We start from the raw sequence: 22,235 nt of genomic DNA on the forward strand, positions 1-22,235 counted from the left end.
TCTTTGAAACTTGATTCCTCAAATCTTCAATCGATATTGCCATAGGTAAGTAAAGTTCTTCCCCATGTCGCCTTTCATTAACTGGCATTAATTGTTCATTAAAGTATTTACCCATTTCCTCAAAGAATTCTCCGTATTTGGAATCAATATCCTTTCCATTTAAAGATCTGTAATCAAGTAGAAGAGAGGGATCATCACCATTAAGTAATATAGATGCTACACGCTCATCAATTTCAGCTTGTTCACTAGATTCCCATGAAGGTTCACAGCCAGTAAGATCAAAGCATATGTTTCTCAGCACAGACTTCGTAGTCTTGACATTCTTAAAATAGCGGTTTATGAACTCCTTTCTCGTGGACCTTGTTCAAAACTTTGGAAGTGATGTGTTGATTTTGTTAACAATTTTGACATTTTTTGTTGAAACCTCTGGATCATTGCTGTCATTTCCAGGTACTTTCCAAATAAAGTTCAAGGTACCAATAGAACTACCAAATGCCATTCTATACAGCATCACTGGGACATGTAATTCCAAATTATTAATGTATTTCCTTCGTTTTAGTCTGTTTTCAGGTGTGTAATTATCTAGATCTATGAACTGAAAACTCTCTACACATTTCACATCTTCCTCTAGAGTCTTGTATACGCTGGAATCATCTAAAAAAATTTCATTTTAAGGTTTCCCTGGTATATACTTTAGGGGTGTGTCCGACTCACGTGAGCGCGGAGGGGAACAAGATTGTCGTGAATTTTTATGACGAGTATTGTCTTTGTCTAAAAAAAAATTTGTAAGAAGAGTTCCATGTCAGAGGAGAGTTGCTTGTTTCTAGAAAAGGACATTGATGGACAAGATAATGCTTTTGTAATATCCATCGAGAGTTCATTAAGTCTTTCTGATTTTATCTGTGGTATTCTGTGGTGCAATTTCTTAATTGCATTGTATCCATGAAATGTACAGAAACAGTTAGGAATCGGACAACCACTTTCCTTGAATTTTTCATGGGCATGATCTATATACCATAAAGAATTTCTCATGATCTTGACAACAAAGTCAGCTGTATCACTAGAACTTTGTGTCCACCCATAACCCTTTGAGGCCATAAAGGTTTTAAAGTAAACTTTACAAAGCTTCCATCGTTTTGGCACTTGCGATAGTTTACACAAACATAATTCTCAATGCATGTACGTGCAATTCAACCGATCATTTTTGGATTTTTTCCTGGATCTTCACCTGATGGGTACTCCTTCTTGAAACTCAGTATTAAATGTACGTGAGTTATATATGCATATTCATCAAAAAGGGCATGGTATGTCACTATATAATTTTTATATTAAATGTATTTTGCAGTATTGGTAACAAATATCAGTCTTTTTTTGGTTAATCAGCCTTTCGACCGAAAGCTTAAGCAATTTATTAAATAGTATTGATTGTACGGAATAATTATGGTGATAATAGGCTCAGATTCCCATTTAAGACTACTTATAACTGTATCATCTACACACTGATGTACATTAACAATGACTTAATATTTACGTTTACTTTCAATCTACGATTGATTTATTGATTTGATAAAACAGAGAGAAAATGTAGATATAAAAAATAGCCCTAATGAATCGTGAAAGCTTTTTCTTATGAAGATGATTCTTTTTATCATCTTTAATAATTCCAATATAATGAAATGCCATATATTGTTCTCTACTGTACTATATATATATATATATATATATATATATATATATATATATATATATATATATATATATATATATATATATATATATATATATATATATATATATATGTCGCTAATATATATATATATATATATATATATATATATATATATATATATATATATATATATATATATATATATATATATATATATATATATATATATATGTCGCTAAATTGCACTTTATTTTCATCAGCATTTTAACATATATACAAAGATTTCATAATCACCCTAAAATCCTAATTAAGTTAATCAATATCATTAAAGACATGTTCCTGACAGAAAACATAAATACATCCATCTCTATAGTTGAATATGATGCTCTTTAATAAAATTATTCCAACAATGTACATGTCAGTGGAGGAAATAAAAGTCCTAGGTCCTAGGGATGACAGTTTTAAACTGAATTGGATGATATATGCATGAACACGGCATTAATTCATTTTGTTGCAGCTAAGTAAACAATTATTACAATGACTTTCTTTAACAAGTGATTGGGTACATGTATTTAGGACGTCCCGTGTCAAAATTTGGTTTTTATGTCAAAGTTTACTAAATTTTTTATACCTGTCCCAAATGTGAACATGGGATAAAAGACTACTTTTAAAAAAAATAGGGGAGGTGACACCCCACCCCCAAATTTAATTTCTACTTATGATAATTTGCTCCTTGTTAACAAATTAATGTATAAAGTTTACGCAATCTCTTGTGGTACTAGAATGTATGAAAATTGAGAAAAAAAACTAGTGTATGCATATAAATTGCTTTTTTCACACCAAAGTTGTCATATCCCAAATATCTCGCCCTACACTCTCCACCATTGTGTAATTAGGAAAACCGCGTTTCTAGGCACCACGTTCTACGAATATTTTTTTTTGATCACAGATAAAGTTGCATCAAATGTTTCGATTTTTTTTATTAACTTTTATTAACTTGTTTGTATTAACCAAAGATGAGACACAATAAAGAGACAGTTTAACTATATATAATACAGTGCTATAGCTTATCACATATGTTTTGCCAATGGCTTTCATACTCCTAATATCTACAGTTTTTCATTGGCATGTATTTTTCAGTCAAGAGCCTTTCTATTACAACATTTTTTAATCCATGTATATTTGGATTTGTATTACTTTTGTATTTACAAGAACAAATATATTGCTTCACAATAAGAACCAACATTGTCAAGTTAAACAATCTATAAATATCTCTATTTTTATATTTTCCAAAGAGAACTGATTGTTTATCAAAGGTTATTAACAGATCAAACTGTCGTAAAATCCAGTGTTCAACAGCAGACCATAATTCGTTTACAATAGTACATTCATAGAATAAATGCCCAATACTCTCTTCATCTTTTTCTTTTAAAGAAAGTACATTCAGGAGACTCTCCTTTTTTTTTTTGAAAAGATATTTATTTGTTGGAACAATCCTATGAAAAATTTGGAACTGTAACCAATGTAGTTTTGATTCTTGTGTAGATTTAAAGGGGAGTTCAAAAATTTTGTGCCAGGTTTCTTGTGCATAGTTATGACCCTTTTCTCTCCATTTTGGTATAGATGTACATGTTTTTCTCTATTTATCTAATAATAAGTTGTACATAAGTTTGCAGCCTTTACGATTATTATTCAACATTAGGATATGATTAGGAAAAACAGGTCCGTATTCGTTTATTGCTTGTAAGTTTGGTATGTTTAAATCTTGTGTATGCAATCTGGTCCTTACAGCAGTTCTTAAACTTGCATATTCAATGAAGTTTGTCATTGGATTCATTTGTTTCAATTGTTCCATTAATATTAAGTAAAACACCAACAAAAATAAATCTTGTATTGGCAAAGCTTTTAAAAAATACTGATGTATCGTCTACTGTGATTTTCGGATTGTACCATATATTATCATTTATAACCTGGGGTTTACTTAATCCATTTTGCTCCTGTATTTTTAACCAGCTAATGAACCCCTCTTTCCAGAAAGAATTCCCCAAAGTTTTACATAAACTATATGAATAATCTGTGTCATTCCTCCATATTTCTGGGATTTTAATTTTCAGAATGGATTCTAGAAGCTTTATCCATTTTGTATCAGACCTAATAAGTCTGTTTATCCAAGTAGATTTGAGAGCAGTAATAAAATCCCCATAATCAATCATTTTGAGACCCCCATGGCAGTAATATTGTACAATTATACGCTTCTTTACTCTATGCACTTTACCGACCCATAAAAATTCAAAAATATCATTTTTGAAGTTTTTCAAGTAATCTGTACTTGGGTTGGGTAATGTTAGTATTAAATGATTCAATTCTGGTATTATTAATGTCTTAATGACTGTGATTCTCCAAATAGGGGTTAATTTTCTTGATTTCCATTGATTTATTAATTTTCTTATTTCTGAGAGTTTTGGTAAATAAATTAAGTCTTCCATTTCATCTAGTGTTACTGAGAATTTAATACCTAGGAGCTCAAAAGCTGAATTGTCCCAGCTCAGTTTCCATCGTGAGTGGTGAAATACATCTCTTGAAATTTATTTACTACCGATCCAAACCATTTTTGTTTTTGTGAAATTTATTTTTAAGACTGAAACCTGTGCGAAAGAGTCTAAAACCCTGAGGATGCCATCATATGATTGAGGTGTACCATCCATTATTATTGACGTGTCGTCTGCGTATTGAGATATTTTGTATTTTTCCCCGTCTATGATTATGCCTTTAATATCTTTATCGTAAACGAAAATATTGCTCAATTACCTTGTGCAGTTTTGTACTCTTCTGTAAAAGAAATAAAAGAAATTGTAAATGCTGATTTCATCAATTTTCTTTTACATTTTGAAAATTTTAAATCATGCAGTAGTTCATCGTTCCATTTAGGTAGTGATAAGACAACTACAAATCAAAACGAGACCAAAGGGTTTTGGCATGTAAGAATAGAAATATGTTTTATTAAATGCAACGACCAGTACATTAACATGGTATAAGTCTTTTCTCTAACGACAACTGCGTAAAATCTAAAACAAATTTTCCATATTTTGTTTATTCCGTTTAATTCCATGAATAGAATTAATCGATTTCTTAAAGGGTAAACAACATTGTATTTAACTGGGTTGTGTAAAAAAACTAAGCGCATCGAAAACAAACTTATATTGGCCAGTTATGAATATTCAACGAAGGTATTCTGGTTTAAAGTACGATTGATTAAATTTATAAATGAATTGTTGGTGTACGATATCATAACATGTGTGCATTATACAATATTGTTTATTTAAAATGCAAAAAAAACCACCTACCTTCGTTTTTAACTTTAAATTCTGTTTCAGAGTTTGAATTGTCTGAAAAAAAGAGTAAATATCATTTATTATGAATGAAATCATTAATTGTTGTACTATTCTTTGGGTCACAGTTAAAATTATCACCAAGTTCCCCTAAAAAGGGAACATTAGCATTCTAATTCAATAGTTTTGAAATATCTCATTTGTAAGTATTACATTTACTCAGAATGAAAAAAATCCCACTGATAATAATGAAAAAAAAACATTTATTGGGTGTTATAGACCTTGCATGGTACTGCTATTTTTTACTTCACTTTCTTTGAAATGGAATGTTTACTTTTGCAAAACGGGATTGTCTTTTGTCAAGTTGTACATAAACAATTCTTAATTTTAACGATTTTTTGATAATAATTCAACATACTTCCTTGAGAATAAAAAGAGTTCGTCTTTTAAACATACTTATAAAGTGTAAGAAGTTTGATAAACAGACATGGGAGGGTTTTCTTTAATCTTGCTCACAAAGCTGAAATTGTCATACATAAATGCATGCAGGCATGCATCCATGCACCCATACATACATACCGTTTCTAGGGTTTACATTAAAAGTCTGAATAGCAATGGAATAAATTATTTTTTTTGAACCTCTGTATTTTCGCATTAAAACCAGATTTTTTTTTTTTTTATCTTTACTGTGTATCTGTCCGATGGTTAGTAAATATTGTGCAATCCATGGTGAAATAGTTCAACATTACATTTATTCGTTTTATTTTCTACGTTTTTAATCATATTACTATTTTTTCTCCAATAATTAAGCCAGAAAAAATCCTGGCCTGTAACTTTTGAAAGAAGTTTGATTTATATTTGTATTGTAATTGATGCGTGATTAAGTGTCCAATGCTTGGTGAAATCACCCTATAAAACTTTGAATTGTTTGTTTCAAACGAAAAAAGACACATTTATATACATTTCATATACATTTTGTTTAATGTACCAGATAAAGCAACATGTGGAAATAGTGTGCACTTTTAATGAGCAAACATTCCTGTTAATTAAGTACTAATATAAACAGATTGTGATACTAATTAACCATTATTGAATCCTTGAAATTTCCACATGTACATTCTTTGCCTCTTAAAGACAAAATAACTTGTAGTCCATCCTTTTCTCTACATTTTCATTGCTATCAATTTTTAAAACTGCAAATCAGGTTTACAATCAGAAATGCTCATTTTTTTTTACACCCAAGGTTAGCGTTTTTGAGTACTTTCAGTACTTTGATTATAATTATACTTTCTTTATTTGCCATGTATTGTTATCAGTCATACAACATAACAGTTATGAATATATAATAAAAGATAGCATTACCTATAGGCCCAGAGATAACTTCTGAAAAAGAAAGAACATCATAACTAAATTTGTAAAATGCGATATATATTTCAAAAAGGGATTTGTGTACATAATTACACAATGAAATGCATTCATTTAATTCTTTGAGAATGACTACAATATAAACTTTCTTCATTTAACATATGATGTATCTTAAAATTGTATAAATGCATAATCTGTTAAAGTTTTATGTTGCCTTTGTTTTTTTAGGCATTATCAAGACATGAAATATATATTTTTAACACTGTCCAAGATTTATATCTTTAGTTTCTTCATAAACAAAACATATTCTTGATTCCTTTAAAATAAACACTTATAGCAAAAACCTAAATAAGTATTGGTGTGTATCAATGAATTACAGTACCTGCAACGTTATTTTTAAAAGAAAAACGATAGGATAGGATTAACGCACGATAGGATAGGATTAACGCACTAAAGAACAGCATACACGCACGATAGGATAGGATTAACGAACGATAGGATAGGATTGATATACGATATGAAAGAATAAATAATGTTCATGAACGTATAATTGCTTTAAATGATCTTCACAAATAACCTGATAACGGCAGAATTTGAGAAAGAACGCGTACGAATAAGATTTACGTGGAAATTCTTTTTAGGAACATTTGCTGAGTTGTTTATCATCGCTGCATTATTTATTGAATGTATAATCAAAGTACTGAAGTACTGTCGGGAGTTGATTTTATTGATTATTATCAATTTTAAAATCAACGATATGTTATTTTGCCTGGCAAGTAGTTTCTAATCTGTATTTGAATTACGCACATATTTATAATATGAATTCTCGAACTTTTCCGACAATAATTTCGTGAAAACCCCATATGAATCATGTTGAGTAACATTTAAAGATAGAATTAATTCCATCAAACTGTGTTTCAGTAATAGAAATGGTTCTAAATTGTACACGTCTGGATCCAAGCAATATTGAACTCTAGTCTTGTTCAACCAGACGCTCGGCTGTCACCGTTAATCCCCAATTACCAAGAGAGACTCTTTGCTTGTCGGAGATTTACGGATACAGCCGAGCGTCTGGTTGAACGAGACTATATTGAACTCGGGCGTAGGAATACATACAACTACAAAAAAACAATTAAATCGTTCGTACGATATAAAATCTTACTATTTTCAAGGTATTTACAGAAAGGTTTTTTTATAAAAAAAAAACAATGGTAAAGCATGCAGTACACCGAATTTATCTATTATTTTCAAGATCTAAGTCTTGTCAGCGGCGATGATTTGTGCTTAGGTCAAGACACTGTTTCACTTTCGGTTTGCCAGAGTAACTGCATGGGAGGGTTGATTAAAATCAACTCCCAAAAATGACCAATTAAATTTTTTAACTCGCCTGAGCTGAAAGCTCAAGTGACCGATTCCGATCACAATTTGTCCGGGTTTCGTCTGGCCGTCCGTCCGTCCGTCTGTCCGTCCGTTTTTTTCGCGTGTCCGTCTGTAAACTTTTTACATTTTGAACTTCTGTAAAATTAAACCGCTTGGGCAATTTCAACTAAATTTGGCACACATCATCCTTATGGAAAGGCAGATATAAATTGCAACAATGAAAGTATGATCTTCATTCAAAGCGGAGAAAACCTCAAAACTGAAAAAGGGGGGTGCATTTTTCAAAATCTTCTTCTCAAGAGCTACTGAGTCAAATTCAACGTAATTTAGAATAAATAATCCTTATGGAAAGGGATATACAAATTGCAAAAATCATGGACTAATTCTGTTTTTAAATTTGAGTTAAAAGGCAGAGAGAATGGGGGTCAATCAGTTTAAATTCGGGCTCGATATTTCATATATCGAAAACCAGTTTAGAGACAGAGGACCAGTCTATGTTAGAAGCAGCCATCTTAAACGGAGACGAATTTGCTTGTTGTACAACAGTTTATGTGTGAAGGAAATATTTGAAACATCCAAAATATATTTGTGCCGTTTATGTGAAGTAAGTCTGAGGTTAAGTAATTCAATGCGTTGACATTTACACTTGAGACGGTGGTTTTACCTTGTTTTGATTTTCGTTTAGTTTCTTTTTATTTTAACTTGAGAGGAACTGTCGTCTGTATTTTAAAAAAAAATTCGTGTAGACAGGGCTCGAGCTGGGCTTTGCCAATTTTTCAAAATTGGTGAAAAGAAATCCAAATGTGCCGAAAATCAATTTTTAGTGACTCATTAAGTTAAATGTGTTTCTCTTTCCCACCCGTTTGTTTATTCAGTCAGTCTCTGTTAATTCAATCACCACGTGCAACTGGAAATCTCGCTTCGCTTCAATGAACTCAGCTCTGACCATGGATGAGCCCCAGGTTATTTATGTTTCAGACCATCAATTGTTATGTAACACTTGGAGGGTGCTCCTACTGCAGTGGTCAGTTTTTAAACAATAAATGTCTTACTGAAATTCAACCAATTTCACATAATTCACATAACTTACAGACAGCGACATATTTGCCTCCACAAAATATCTATTTATTCTTAAATTCACTCCAAAGTGGGATAAATATGGGCAGTTCTTCAAAGGATTTTATTTATTGTAATATGCACATTGATAATTTAACTTCTTTTTATTGAAACTGAGCAGTATGAGGCTATATGCAACTTATTTACATAAAACTGAGCAGAACATTTTATTTTTACATCTGGCTTGTCAAAATGAGAGATTGTAAACGCGTAGCTTGTTGATTCTAAATAAGTCTCGAACAGAAGAAATAATGTCTTTGTGGCTTTCACTCCATCTTCTTATCAAGTATGTGAAAGAATCCATAATGGCATTTTTGTTTTTGTTTCTTGATAAAAACAAGTGTTTTGGTTTTTATTTTATCTAAAATTTAGATCTGTAGAAATTTAGTATCTTAACTTTTCAAAAGCTTTGATTCCATACTTCTTGAAAATCATTTAGTGATGCAAATGGAAACATGTCAATGAGGAGATTGCATATGTACATACCAAAAAGTGGTCAATACATGCAAGTTGAAAACGTTCAAAATATTAATATCTAAAACATATATGCCTACATAAACTTCCAAATGCATATGTGATATGACAGAAATAGTTGTAAAACATAAGTCGTTCTTCGTGCAGCGCTATAGTGGCGAAAAGGATTTTTGGTCCAGTGTGATCCCTGCGTGTAGATTGGTAAATCAAACAGCTGATTGTTTACGTGTTCCTGCGCAAAACCTGATACACCAACAACATATCATAAAATACTATTTATTATGTTGGTACATGTAATTCGGTACGATCTCCACGTAATGGTTGATGAATGCAACATGTTTTGATAAGATGCTGAGCAATTTCAATTTAAACGGAGATTATTCTCGCTGCAAATAAATTGTGTTTTTTCCTTGTTTATTTTTCTCTTGTTTTAATTGTTTACAAATTTCTATTTACTAACCTGAGAGTCAAGCTTCGAGTTACAAGTAAGATACAGAACTTTTGTACAATTCTACTGTATGTTTGTAAACAAAGCTGAGGTCATGCTTTAGTTCGTTTATATTTTGAATGCTACAATGCTGAATAGGAAATACCAAGTTTAAAAATCTTAAGTTGAATGTAATAAACTCATGTGAACAAAAACATGACTCAAACCAAGCTACGTATAATTCTACGCTTGACGTTGAAATTTTGTTTGATCAATAGAAATATGTCTTGCTAAAAGGATGATATGCTGTAACTACTTTCTGGTGCCCCTTCTTAAACGATGAATTGCATAAAAATCTACACATTTTTTTATAGTTTTTCGAACACAAGTTAATACAAACGACGTCCTTTACACAGTTTCCATAGTCCTGACACATTATTATTACATGTATGAGGATAAAAGCATTATCGTTGTTCTTAGAATTTATTGCAACGACTATCGTTTATAATGGAGAAGGTCAATTAAATGTTTCAATGTTTTTGATTTGAAGAATTGAGCGCATTCATTCTGGTGCATTGAGGTACACTTTTCGTATTTCACATATAGGATTTTTTTAAATAAAATACAAAAACTAGTAACTAGTGGAGGAAGAAGATGTAACTTTATGCTCTCATGTATTTTAATCGTTTTATAAAGTGATTGGGGGGGGGGGGGTAAAAATAAAGGGAACTGGAAGTTAACCGTGAACACCAACTGAAAAAAGTTATTATATATATATTGCATATGATCTTATTTTAGGTAAAAATGGTATTCCATTAAGGTAAATATGTCAAAAATTAAGTATATGAAAAAAGGGTAAAATTCGGATATTCATTTTTAACCGGGTTTTCCAACGGAAAAATCCGGTTATTAAAATGGTGAAAATGGCGGGCGGGCGGGTGGGCGGCTGCCAAAAGGGTACCCTCATTGTACGGATAACTCCTCCTACAGTTTTCAAGATAGGAAGTTGTTCTTTCGCAGATCAATTGTACATTTATCAGAGGTCTGCATATTGCTAGGATTTTTATTTCCGATAATTTATCAAAAAAATACCAGCTTTTGAACTTAGTCATTTTTTGGCAAAATATTGCATATAGGGAACCCTCGTTGTACGGATAACTCCTCCTACAGTTCTCAAGATAGGAAGTTGTTCTTTTGCAGATTAATTGTACATATATCAGAGGTGTGCATAATGCTAGGATTTTGATTTCTGATAATTTGTCGAAAAAATACCAGCTTTTGAACTTAGGCATTTTTTGGCAAAATATTGCATATAGGGTACCCTCATTGTACGGATAACTCCTCCTTCAGTTCTCAAGATAGGAAGTTGTTCTTTTGCAGATTAATTGTACATATATCAGAGTTGGCATATTGCTAGGATTTTGATTTCCGATAATTTATGAAAAAATACTAGCTTTTGAACTTAGTCATTTTTTGGCAAAATGTTGCATATACGTGTAGGGTACTCCATTTCACTGGATAAGGGTTGACAAGGATTATGGATACAGTTTACTTAAAAGAAAACCCGGTTTGCTGTCACATTGACAGCTTTTCACTTGTTTTTGGTTCATCTACCAAGGGGCCATATGGCACAGAATTCTGTGAACGCCCATATAAAGCCAGTGTTGCTCAGATGAGTGATGTGTCCCATTGGGTCCCTTGTTTAACAAAAATTATAAGCTTAAATGATCAATACATGTTCTGTATTGTTACATTTTCATTACCGAACACCCTAGCCGATCTCCGCGAATATTTCAGCCCGAGATCAAATCACATGGAAAATAGCGGGTTCAATGATAAAAATCCAACTCTTTTTTTAAGTAAATATAAAATCTATTATAAATGAATTTCTTTCTGTTTAAGAAAATGATGCATTAAAAACGAATTATATTACATACAAGTTCAATTATATTTACGCAGACACACATACAGCGTACAATTTGTTAACATTGTTTCATTACCACACACCCTATCCGATATTTGATATGTCTTAAGAATCAGCTAGAGATAATTTTATAATCTTAAACCAGATTTTCTCCTAAAATCATCTAAAATCAAAATCAATTAATTAGCACCTAAAGTGCTAAATTGCACTTTATTTTCATCAGCATTTAAACATATATACAAAGATTTCATAATCACCCTAAAATCCTAATTAAGTTAATCAATATCATTAAAGACATGTTCCTGACTGAAAACATAAATACATCCATCTCTATAGTTGAATATGATGCTCTTTAATAAAATTATTACAACAATGTACATGTCAGTGGAGGAAATAAAAGTCCTAGGTCCTAGGGATGACAGTTTTAAACTGAATTGGATGATATATGCATGAACACGGCATTAATTCATTTTGTTGCAGCTAAGTAAACAATTATTACAATGACTTTCTTTAACAAGTGATTGGGTACATGTATTTAGGACGTCCCGTGTCTAAATTTGGTTTTTATGTCAAAGTTTACTAAATTTTTTATACCTGTCCCAAATGTGAAGGTAGGATAAAAGACTACTTTTAAAAAAAATAGGGGAGGTGACACCCCACCCCCAAATTTAATTTCCTCTTATGATAACACAATTTGCTCCTTGTTAACAAATTAATGTATAAATTGTACGCAATCTCTTGTGGTACTAGAATGTATGAAAATTGAGAAAAAAAACTAGTGTATGCATATGAATTGCTTTTTTCACACCAAAGTTGTCATATCCCAAATATCTCGCCCTACACTCTCCACCATTGTGTAATTAGGAAAACCGCGTTTCTAGGCACCACGTTCTACGAATATTTTTTTTTGATCACAGATAAAGTTGCATCAAATGTTTCGATTTTTTATTAACTTTTATTAACTGGTTTGTATTAACCAAAGATGAGTCACAATAAAGAGACAGTTTAACTATATATAATACAGTGCTATAGCTTATCACATATGTTTTGCCAATGGCTTTCATACTCCTAATATCTACAGTTTTTCATTGGCATGTATTTTTCAGTCAAGAGCCTTTCTATTACAACATTTTTTAATCCATGTATATTTGGATTTGTATTACTTTTGTATTTACAAGAAAAAATATATTGCTTCACAATAAGAACCAACATTGTCAAGTTAAACAATCTATAAATATCTCTATTTTTATATTTTCCAACGAGAACTGATTGTTTATCAAAGGTTATTAACAGATCAAACTGTCGTAAAATCCAGTGTTCAACAGCAGACCATAATTCTTTTACAATAGTACATTCATAGAATAAATGCCCAATACTCTCTTCATCTTTTTTTTTTACAGAAAGTACATTCAGGAGACTCTCCTTATTTTTTTTGAAAAGATATTTATTTGTTGGAACAATCCTATGAAAAATTTGGAACTGTAACCAATGTAGTTTTGATTCTTGTGTAGATTTAAAGGGGAGTTCAAAAATTTTGTGCCAGGTTTCTTGTGCATAGTTATGACCCTTTTCTCTCCATTTTGGTATAGATGTACATGTTTTTCTCTATTTATCTAATAATAAGTTGTACATAAGTTTGCAGCCTTTACGATTATTATTCAACATTAGGATATGATTAGGAATAACAGGTCCATATTCGTTTATTGCTTGTAAGTTTGGTATGTTTAAATCTTGTGTATGCAATATGGTCCTTACAGCAGTTCTTAAACTTGCATATTCGATGAAGTTTGTCATTGGATTCATTTGTTTCAATTGTTCCATTAATATTAAGTAAAACACCAACAAAAATAAATCTTGTATTGGCAAAGCTTTTAAAAAATACTGATTTATTGTCTACTGTGATTTTCGGATTGTACCATATATTATCATTTATAACCTGGGGTTTACTTAATCCATTTTGCTCCTGTATTTTTAACCAGCTAATGAACCCCTCTTTCCAGAAAGAATTCCCCAAAGTTTTACATAAACTATATGAATAATCTGTGTCATTCCTCCATATTTCTGGCATTTTAATTTTCAGAATGGATTCTAGAAGCTTTATCCATTTTGTATCAGACCTAATAAGTCTGTTTATCCAAGTAGATTTGAGAGCAGTAATAAAATCCCCATAATCAATCATTTTGAGACCCCCATGGCAGTAATATTGTACAATTATACGCTTCTTTACTCTATGCACTTTACCACCCCATAAAAATTCAAAAATATCATTTTTGAAGTTTTTCAAGTAATCTGTACTTGGGTTGGGTAATGTTAGTATTAAATGATTTAATTTTGGTATTATTAATGTCTTAATGACTGTGATTCTCCAAATAGGGGTTAATTTTTTTGATTTCCATTGATTTATTAATTTTCTTATTTCTGAGAGTTTTGGTAAATAGTTTAAGTCTTCCATTTCATCTAGTGTTACTGAGAATTTAATACCTAGGAGCTCAAAAGCTGAATTGTCCCAGCTCAGTTTCCATCGTGAGTGGTGAAATACATCTCTTGAAATTTATTTACTACCGATCCAAACCATTTTGGTTTTTGTGAAATTTATTTTTAAGACTGAAACCTGTGCGAAAGAGTCTAAAACCCTGAGGATGCCATCATATGATTGAGGTGTACCATCCATTATTATTGACGTGTCGTCTGCGTATTGAGATATTTTGTATTTTTCCCCGTCTATGATTATGCCTTTAATATCTTTATCGTAAACGAAAATATTGCTCAATTACCTTGTGCAGTTTTGTACTCTTCTGTAAAAGAAATAAAAGAAATTGTAAATGCTGATTTCATCAATTTTCTTTTACATTTTGAAAATTATATATCATGCAGTAGTTCATCGTTCCATATAGGTAGTGATAAGACAACTACAAATCAAAACGAGACCAAAGGGTTTTGGCATGTAAGAATAGAAATATGTTTTATTAAATGCAACGACCAGTACATTAACATGATATAAGTCTTTTCTCTAACGACAACTGCGTAAAATCTAAAACAAATTTTCCATATTTTGTTTATTCCGTTTAATTCCATGAATAGAATTAATCGATTTCTTAAAGGGTAAACAACATTGTATTTAACTGGGTTGTGTAAAAAAACTAAGCGCATCGAAAACAAACTTATATTGGCCAGTTATGAATATTCAACGAAGGTATTCTGGTTTAAAGTACGATTGATTAAATTTATAAATGAATTGTTGGTGTACGATATCATAACATGTGTGCATAATACAATATTGTTTATTTAAAATGCAAAAAAAACACCTACCTTCGCTTTTAACTTTAGATTCTGTTACAGAGTTTGAATTGTCTGAAAAAAGAGTAAATATCATTTATTATGAATGAAATCATTAATTGTTGTACTATGTTGTATATAGTCACAGTTAAAATTATCACCAAGTTCCCCTAAAAAGGGAACATTGGCATTCTAATTCAATAGTTTTGAAATATCTCATTTGTAAGTATTACATTTACTCAGAATGAAAAAAAATCCCACTGATAATAATGAAAAAAAACATCTATTGGGTGTTATAGACCTTGCATGGTACTGCTATTTTTTACTTCACTTTCTTTGAAATGGAATGTTTACTTTTGCAAAACGGGATTGTCTTTTGTCAAGTTATACATAAACAATTCTTAATTTTAACGATTTTTTGATAATAATTCAACATACTCCCTTGAGAATAAAAAGAGTTCGTCTTTTAAACATACTTATAAAGTGTAAGAAGTTTGATAAACATACATGGGAGGGTTTTCTTTAATCTTGCTCACAAGGCTGAAATTGTCATACATAAATGCATGCATGCATGCATGCATGCACCCATACATACATACATGTTTATACATACAGCAGCGAGTCTATATCCCCTTCGCAATAAGTATAATAAGTTTGAATCTATGCTCTCCTATGCTGTTAAAAAAGGGCATGTTCACGATTTTGGTTACTTTTTGTTATCGTTAATAATACTTTAGAAATGCATTTCTAATAATCACCGAAAATTTTAGGATCTGTGGAAAAGTTAAAAAGCAACTTACAGAGCTTAGTGTTTTTTATCGTGTAAACAAGGCTAGATTCAAACGTTTATCAAATCCATTTAAAACTTAAAACTGGAATGTTTATTCAACGCAGTACAGTTAAGGCGGTCAATAAAAAATGGGCAATTTTTTGTGATGAAAACACGTATACTTTAGTTAAACTGGCATGTCCTTTTTAAAATCAATAACAGTCACTCAAATGCAATATATTTCTAAAATATATATATAACAGTACAATATTTTATGTTCATAGTGGTCACGTGATATGGCAGTCGCATGGTACAAGCAGATGTTTTTGTGGTTTTGAGGTCATTTAAAAAATTCAATATTGCAAGGGCATAATCATTTCAAAATTCACAACTGAATTTTGAAATAACTTGATGTTATATCGTAGATTTTGAAAAACGGTGCGAACTTTTTAAGATAAGAATATTTGTTAGTAGAAACCGTAATTTATAATGCATATGTTGAATAATTTTGAAGGTCACAGAGTTAATTTCATTAAAAAAATAATTAATTTGTAAGATTTTACAAGGATCGTAGAAGTTTTTAAGTTACATAGCATATTTCAAATTCACATGTAAAAGTTTGTCGGGATCAGGTAAGTGTATGCCCTTGCAATTAAGTGATTTATTTAGGTACTCAGATTTTAGATATACGATATTTTATACAAAACCGAGGTGGCTTCTTTATACGATGCATACTTGTAACAAAATGAAAATAAGACTATATAGGTAGCATTCTACTAATAATAATTTTAAACAAAATATTCATTTATACTTTTCCGTTAATGTATGACATTTATTTTTCTTCGCTATAAAACTGCACGATAGCCTTCAATGATTTAACTTAATGCGTCATTTTGAAGCATATGACGTCATATTTTGTAGAACAGCGAGAACGACATCTCCTTATTTTTCAGTGTGTACGATATAACGGACATCAAAATTGTAAATAATAGCATTTGTTGTTTTTAATTAAAAGATTAGTATAAGTTAATTTTACTAATAAATAGATTAATAAGTACTTTCGAGGTTTGTAATATACTGTGATGTCATAATGCACATTTCTCGTACTTTTTGTCTGAACGGAGTTTATTGACAGCCTTAACTGTGCTGCGAACATTCAAAACGTAAACAAAACTTTGTTCACATGACAAAGAATTGTATGCCCTGTATCTCGCTTATAATACTAAAATTTTGGTTGACTATCAGGAATGCCTTACTAAAGCATTGTAAACATAAACAAGAGGCCCGTGGGCCACATCGCTAACTTGAGCAACATTCGATTTTATCAGTAAGGTTTTCCGTTTCCAACGACCTTATTTTTATTGCTTTGTTTATTTGTCCCTATTCTTCTAAATTATTATTTTTCTTTCGTACAAATTTTGTGCTCGCGAGATCTCCTCACTTCCGGTTTTATAATATCGTCGTTTAGGTATTTTGTCGGCGATACTCCTGTTAAACTATATCAGATATAAATTTGAAATTTTCCGTGATAGTAGTCGAACGACTGAAATTGTGCATGAAGGTTTAAAATCATATCACAGAGACATATAGTGCATTAGTCTTATATTTGAAAAACAATATAAGATACAATAATAATTTACTTGTAAATATGTCAAAAATACAAATGTTTAGAATCAATATATGGAAATTTGCAGATATGATGTAATTTTTATAATACATGTCATATTACTTTATGACTATCTTGGACCGAGATAATTGGATATTGTTAATGGGCTGTTTTTGTCGATGTAAAACAAATGGTTTAAACATTTAAAAAAAACTTAGATAAAGGTGATTAAAGTTTTGGACTTTTGACCCCTAAAAACCCCTAATTACGTAACACATTAGAAAATCATTATACTGTTAAGCTACATAAATGTAAGATAAACATATTTGCTTCTATAATTTATTACAAAATATCCCTCGGCAAAGAGCTATAGGAAAAACACTTCAGAGCCCTCTAGGTCCCTAATATTTGGGGCCAGCCCCTTTTTCTTGGTATCAAATGATAGGTCATTTGATTTTATAGACATTTTGTACAACAATTGTTTAGAAATATTTTACTATTCTTGATATATCTGAGAAAGAATATTTTAGGGGCCGGTCCCTTATTTCCTTATTGGGGCCGCTGAACCAAGTTTTGGACTTTTGACCTCTAAAAATCCCTAATTACGTAACACATGAGAAAATTGTTATACTGCTGGGCTTCATAACTGTTAGATAAACATATTTGCTTCGATAATCTATTACAAAATATCCCTCAGTGAAGAGCTATGGGTAAAAGAATTTAGAGCCCTCTAGATCCCTAATTTGAGAGGCCAGCCCCTTTTTCTTGGTATCAAATGAAAGGTCATTTAATTATAAAGAAATTTTGTACAACAAGTGTTTAGAAATACGTTACCATTCTTGAGATATTTGAGAAAGAATGTTTTAGGGGCTGGTCCCTTATCTCCTTATTGGGGCCGGTGAAACAAAATGTTAAGGTTGCATGTTGTTAAGTACATCATTTTGAGCACCTTTTCTTTGATACTGCATTTCAAAATATTTTCCTTTTAGAGATATAGGTGATCAAAGTTTTGGACTTTTGACCCCTAAAAACCCCTAATTACGTAACACATGAGAAAATCATTAAATTACTTGAATACATAACTATAAGATGAACACATTTGCTTCTATAATCTATGAGAAAATTGTTATACTGCTCGGCTTCATAATTGTTCAATAAACATATTTGCTTCTATAATTTATTACAAAATATCCCCCGGTGAAGAGCTATGGGTAAAATACTTCAGAGCCCTCTAGATCCCTAATTTGATAGGCCAGCCCCTTTTCCTTGAAATCAGCAGAAAGGTCTTGTAAATATAAACTTTTTTTTTACTTTACATGTTTAACAAAATATTTTCCAGAAAAGAGATAAAGAGAGAAAAGCACAAAAATTCACGACGCTTTGACGCCAGTTGTGCAAAACATACAAAACAACAATCATATAAAACTTCAATCTTTCCTTTACCAACCGTAGAAATTGGAGCTTAATATCTTTTATAGTTTAGGAGGACGACAGAAGACAAAATACCCTTATAAAATTTAGAAAAATCTCAATATTTCAGAAACAGATCGTCATCAATACAAAAAAATTGCTATCAGGTTCAGACTAATATCTATCTAATCTGAAAATGAGTTTCTGAGAAATCGCCTGCACAAACAACGGAAGAAAAAAAATAATAATAGGGAAAAGGAAACCGAAGAATAATAGAAGACGCTGAAAACAGAAGACCCTAATAAAACAGAACAAAAACAAAAGGTCTTTTCGACCGAAAGTCAAAAAGCCCTAAAAACATAAAGAATACAAAAGGCATTTCACCTGAAAGGTGAAAAGACCTAATTAAAACTTAAGATGCTTGTTAGAATTACAAACAGATCGCTAATTAAAAAAAACATATGGGATTAAAATCAAACAATTCTTCTAATCTATCGTAATATGTAAATTTAATACCAACAATAACAGACTAATCAAAATTAAACTACCCTCCGCTTCCCGATTTTCAATGAGTACACGTTTCAAGCAACGTATCAAAAACAGAGGGAACGGATGGACATTCTTACTCTAATTAATAAGATTAAAATACATTTGTAACATATCATATAAATAAATTAAAAAAATTCTTGTCACGTTACTATATTACCATTATATAGGTTCTAAAAATTTTAAAATAAAAGCGCTTAAGCTATATTGAAAGTTTTTCGTGTTATCTTATTTTACTTTATATATATATATATATATATATATATATATATATATATATATATATATATATATATATATATATATATATTATATGTGTTGGGATGTAATTTTGACCCCTTATTAAGGAGCCCGCTCTTTTTTCCTGACTTTGTCGGAAAGAACATTTGGTTCTCGAACACTTTTGTTATATACGTTGAAACAAAATATCAACTGATAAAAATATGCAAACGAAATCGTATCAAAAATTTGATTAAAAATTAGTAGCTAATTTTTATGCGCTGGAATGTAATTTTGAGATGAAACAAAAATATTGTTTTATTACCTGGTGCAGAATTGTCCCCTTCTGAAATAAAATAAAAGCAATTGTAAATGCTGATCACATTGATATTATTTTTATTTTTTAAAACTATAGCGAATGGAGCAGTACATTTATTCATACAGTTTATGGATCATCAGCATACAATTTATATGCGTCATATAAGAGAAAAGATACATATACCTTTGCTTTCTCCTGGATATTTACCATCTTCCAATAAGTGTTGTCCTGGTTAAAAGAAAAATTCATATTTCAAAAAGTTTAAATGAAAAACGATATTTAATATCTTAAATCTTAAAATAGATATGAAAGTTAATTTGCTGAGAACCAATCTTCCTTAAGAAAATATTTGCATTTTCAATTTTACTTAATAAGCATTTGAATTGTTTTAAAGCTCTTTGCAGCGGAGTTTACGAGTGTTTTAACCACTTATTAAGGAGCCCGCTCTTTTTTTCCTGACTTTGTCGGAAAGAACATTTGGTTCTCGAACACTTGTATTATATACGTTGAAACAAAATATTAACTGATAAAAATAAGCAAACGAAATCGTACAAAAAAATGATTAAAAATTAGTAGCTAATTTTTATGCGTTGGGATGAAATTTTGAGATGAAACAAACATATTGTTCAATTACCTGGTGCAGAACTGTCCCATTCTGAAATAAAATAAAAGCAATTGTAAATGTTGATCACATTGATATTATTTTAATTTTTTAAAACTACAGCGAATGCAGAGGTACATTTATTCATACAGTTTATGAATCGTCAACATACAATTTATATGCGTCATATAAGAGAAAAGATACATCTACCTTTGCTTTCTCCTGGATAATTACCATCTTCCAATAAGTGTTGTCCTGGTTAAAAGAAAAATTCATATTTCAAAAAGTTTAAATGAAAAACGATATTTAATATCTTAAATCTTAAAATAGATATGAATGTAAATTTGCTGAGAACCAATCTTCCTTAAGAAAATATTTGCATTTTCAAGTTTACTAAATAAGCATTTAAATTGTTTTAAAGTTAATTGCAGCGGAGTTTACGAGTGTTTTGACCCCTTATTAAGGAGCCCGCTCTTCTTTCCTGACTTTGTCGGAAAGAACATTTGGTTGTCGAACACTGGTCTTATATACGTTGAAACAAAATATCAACTGATTAAAATATGCAAACGAAATCGTACAAAAAAATGATTAAAAATTAGTGGCTTATTTTTATGCGTTGGAATGTAATTTTGAGATGAAACAAAAATATTGTTTAATTACCTGGTGCAGAATTGACCCCTTCTGAAATAAAATAAAAACAATTGTAAATGTTGATCACATTGATATTATTTCTATTTTTTAAAGCTACAGCGACTGGAGCAGTACATTTATTTATACAGTTTAAGGATCGTCAGCATACAATTTATATGCGTCAAATAAGAGAAAAGATACATCTACCTTTGCTTTCTCCTGGATAATTACCATCTTCCAATAAGTGTTGTCCTGGTTAAAAGAAAAATTCATATTTCAAAAAGTTTAAATAAAAAACGATTTTTAATATCTTAAATCTTAAAATAGATATGAAAGTTAATTTGCTAAGAACCAATCTCCCTGCAAAAAATATTTGCATTTTCAAGTTTACTTAATAAGCATTTAAATTGTTTTAAAGTTAATTGCAGCGGAGTTTACGAGTGTTTTGACCCCTTATTAAGGAGCCCGCTCTTTTTTCCTGACTTTGTCGGAAAGAACATTTGGTTCTCGAACACTTTTGTTATATACGTTGAAACAAAATATCAACTGATTAAAAATATGCAAACGAAATCGTACAAAAAATTTGATTAAAAATTAGTAGCTAATTTTTATGCGTTAGAATGTAATTTTGAGATGAAACAAAAATATTGTTCAATTACCTGGTTCAGAACTGTCCCCTTCTGAAATAAAATAAAAGCAATTGTAAATGTTGATCACATTGATATTATTTTAATTTTTTAAAACTATAGCGAATGGAGCAGTACATTTATTTATACAGTTTAAGGATCGTCAGCATACAATTTATATGCGTCATATAAGAGAAAAGATACATCTACCTTTGCTTTCTCCTGGATAATTACCATCTTCCAATAAGTGTTGTCCTGGTTAAAAGAAAAATTCATATTTCAAAAAGTTTAAATGAAAAACGATATTTAATATCTTAAATCTTAAAATAGATATGAATGTAAATTTGCTGAGAACCAATCTTCCTTAAGAAAATATTTGCATTTTCAAGTTTACTAAATAAGCATTTAAATTGTTTTAAAGTTAATTGCAGCGGAGTTTACAAGTGTTTTGACCCCTTATTAAGGAGCCCGCTCTTCTTTCCTGACTTTGTCGGAAAGAACATTTGGTTCTCGAACACTTTTGTTATATACGTTGAAACAAAATATCAA

At 30.6% G+C, this 22,235-nt stretch overlaps 1 protein-coding gene across 1 annotated transcript in view; it reads right to left on the reverse strand.

Annotated features, from left to right (window-relative positions):
* LOC136271902 (uncharacterized) overlaps positions 1-20,667 on the reverse strand; it is a 205,086-nt gene extending 184,419 nt beyond the window's left edge. Inside the window, exons 1-10 of the mRNA XM_066072479.1 lie at positions 20,641-20,667; positions 20,464-20,484; positions 20,256-20,352; positions 20,013-20,057; positions 19,836-19,856; positions 14,994-15,035; positions 14,459-14,479; positions 6,361-6,381; positions 5,014-5,055; positions 4,478-4,498 (exon numbers count right to left, since the gene is read on the reverse strand). Coding sequence (XP_065928551.1) covers positions 4,478-4,498; positions 5,014-5,055; positions 6,361-6,381; positions 14,459-14,479; positions 14,994-15,035; positions 19,836-19,856; positions 20,013-20,057; positions 20,256-20,352; positions 20,464-20,484; positions 20,641-20,667 — 358 coding nt within the window. The remainder of the gene's footprint in view (positions 1-4,477; positions 4,499-5,013; positions 5,056-6,360; positions 6,382-14,458; positions 14,480-14,993; positions 15,036-19,835; positions 19,857-20,012; positions 20,058-20,255; positions 20,353-20,463; positions 20,485-20,640) is intronic.
* Between the last annotated feature and the right edge of the window lie 1,568 nt (positions 20,668-22,235).

Source organism: Magallana gigas, chromosome 9 (genome assembly GCF_963853765.1).
Source record: "Magallana gigas chromosome 9, xbMagGiga1.1, whole genome shotgun sequence".
NCBI lineage: Eukaryota > Metazoa > Mollusca > Bivalvia > Ostreida > Ostreidae > Magallana > Magallana gigas.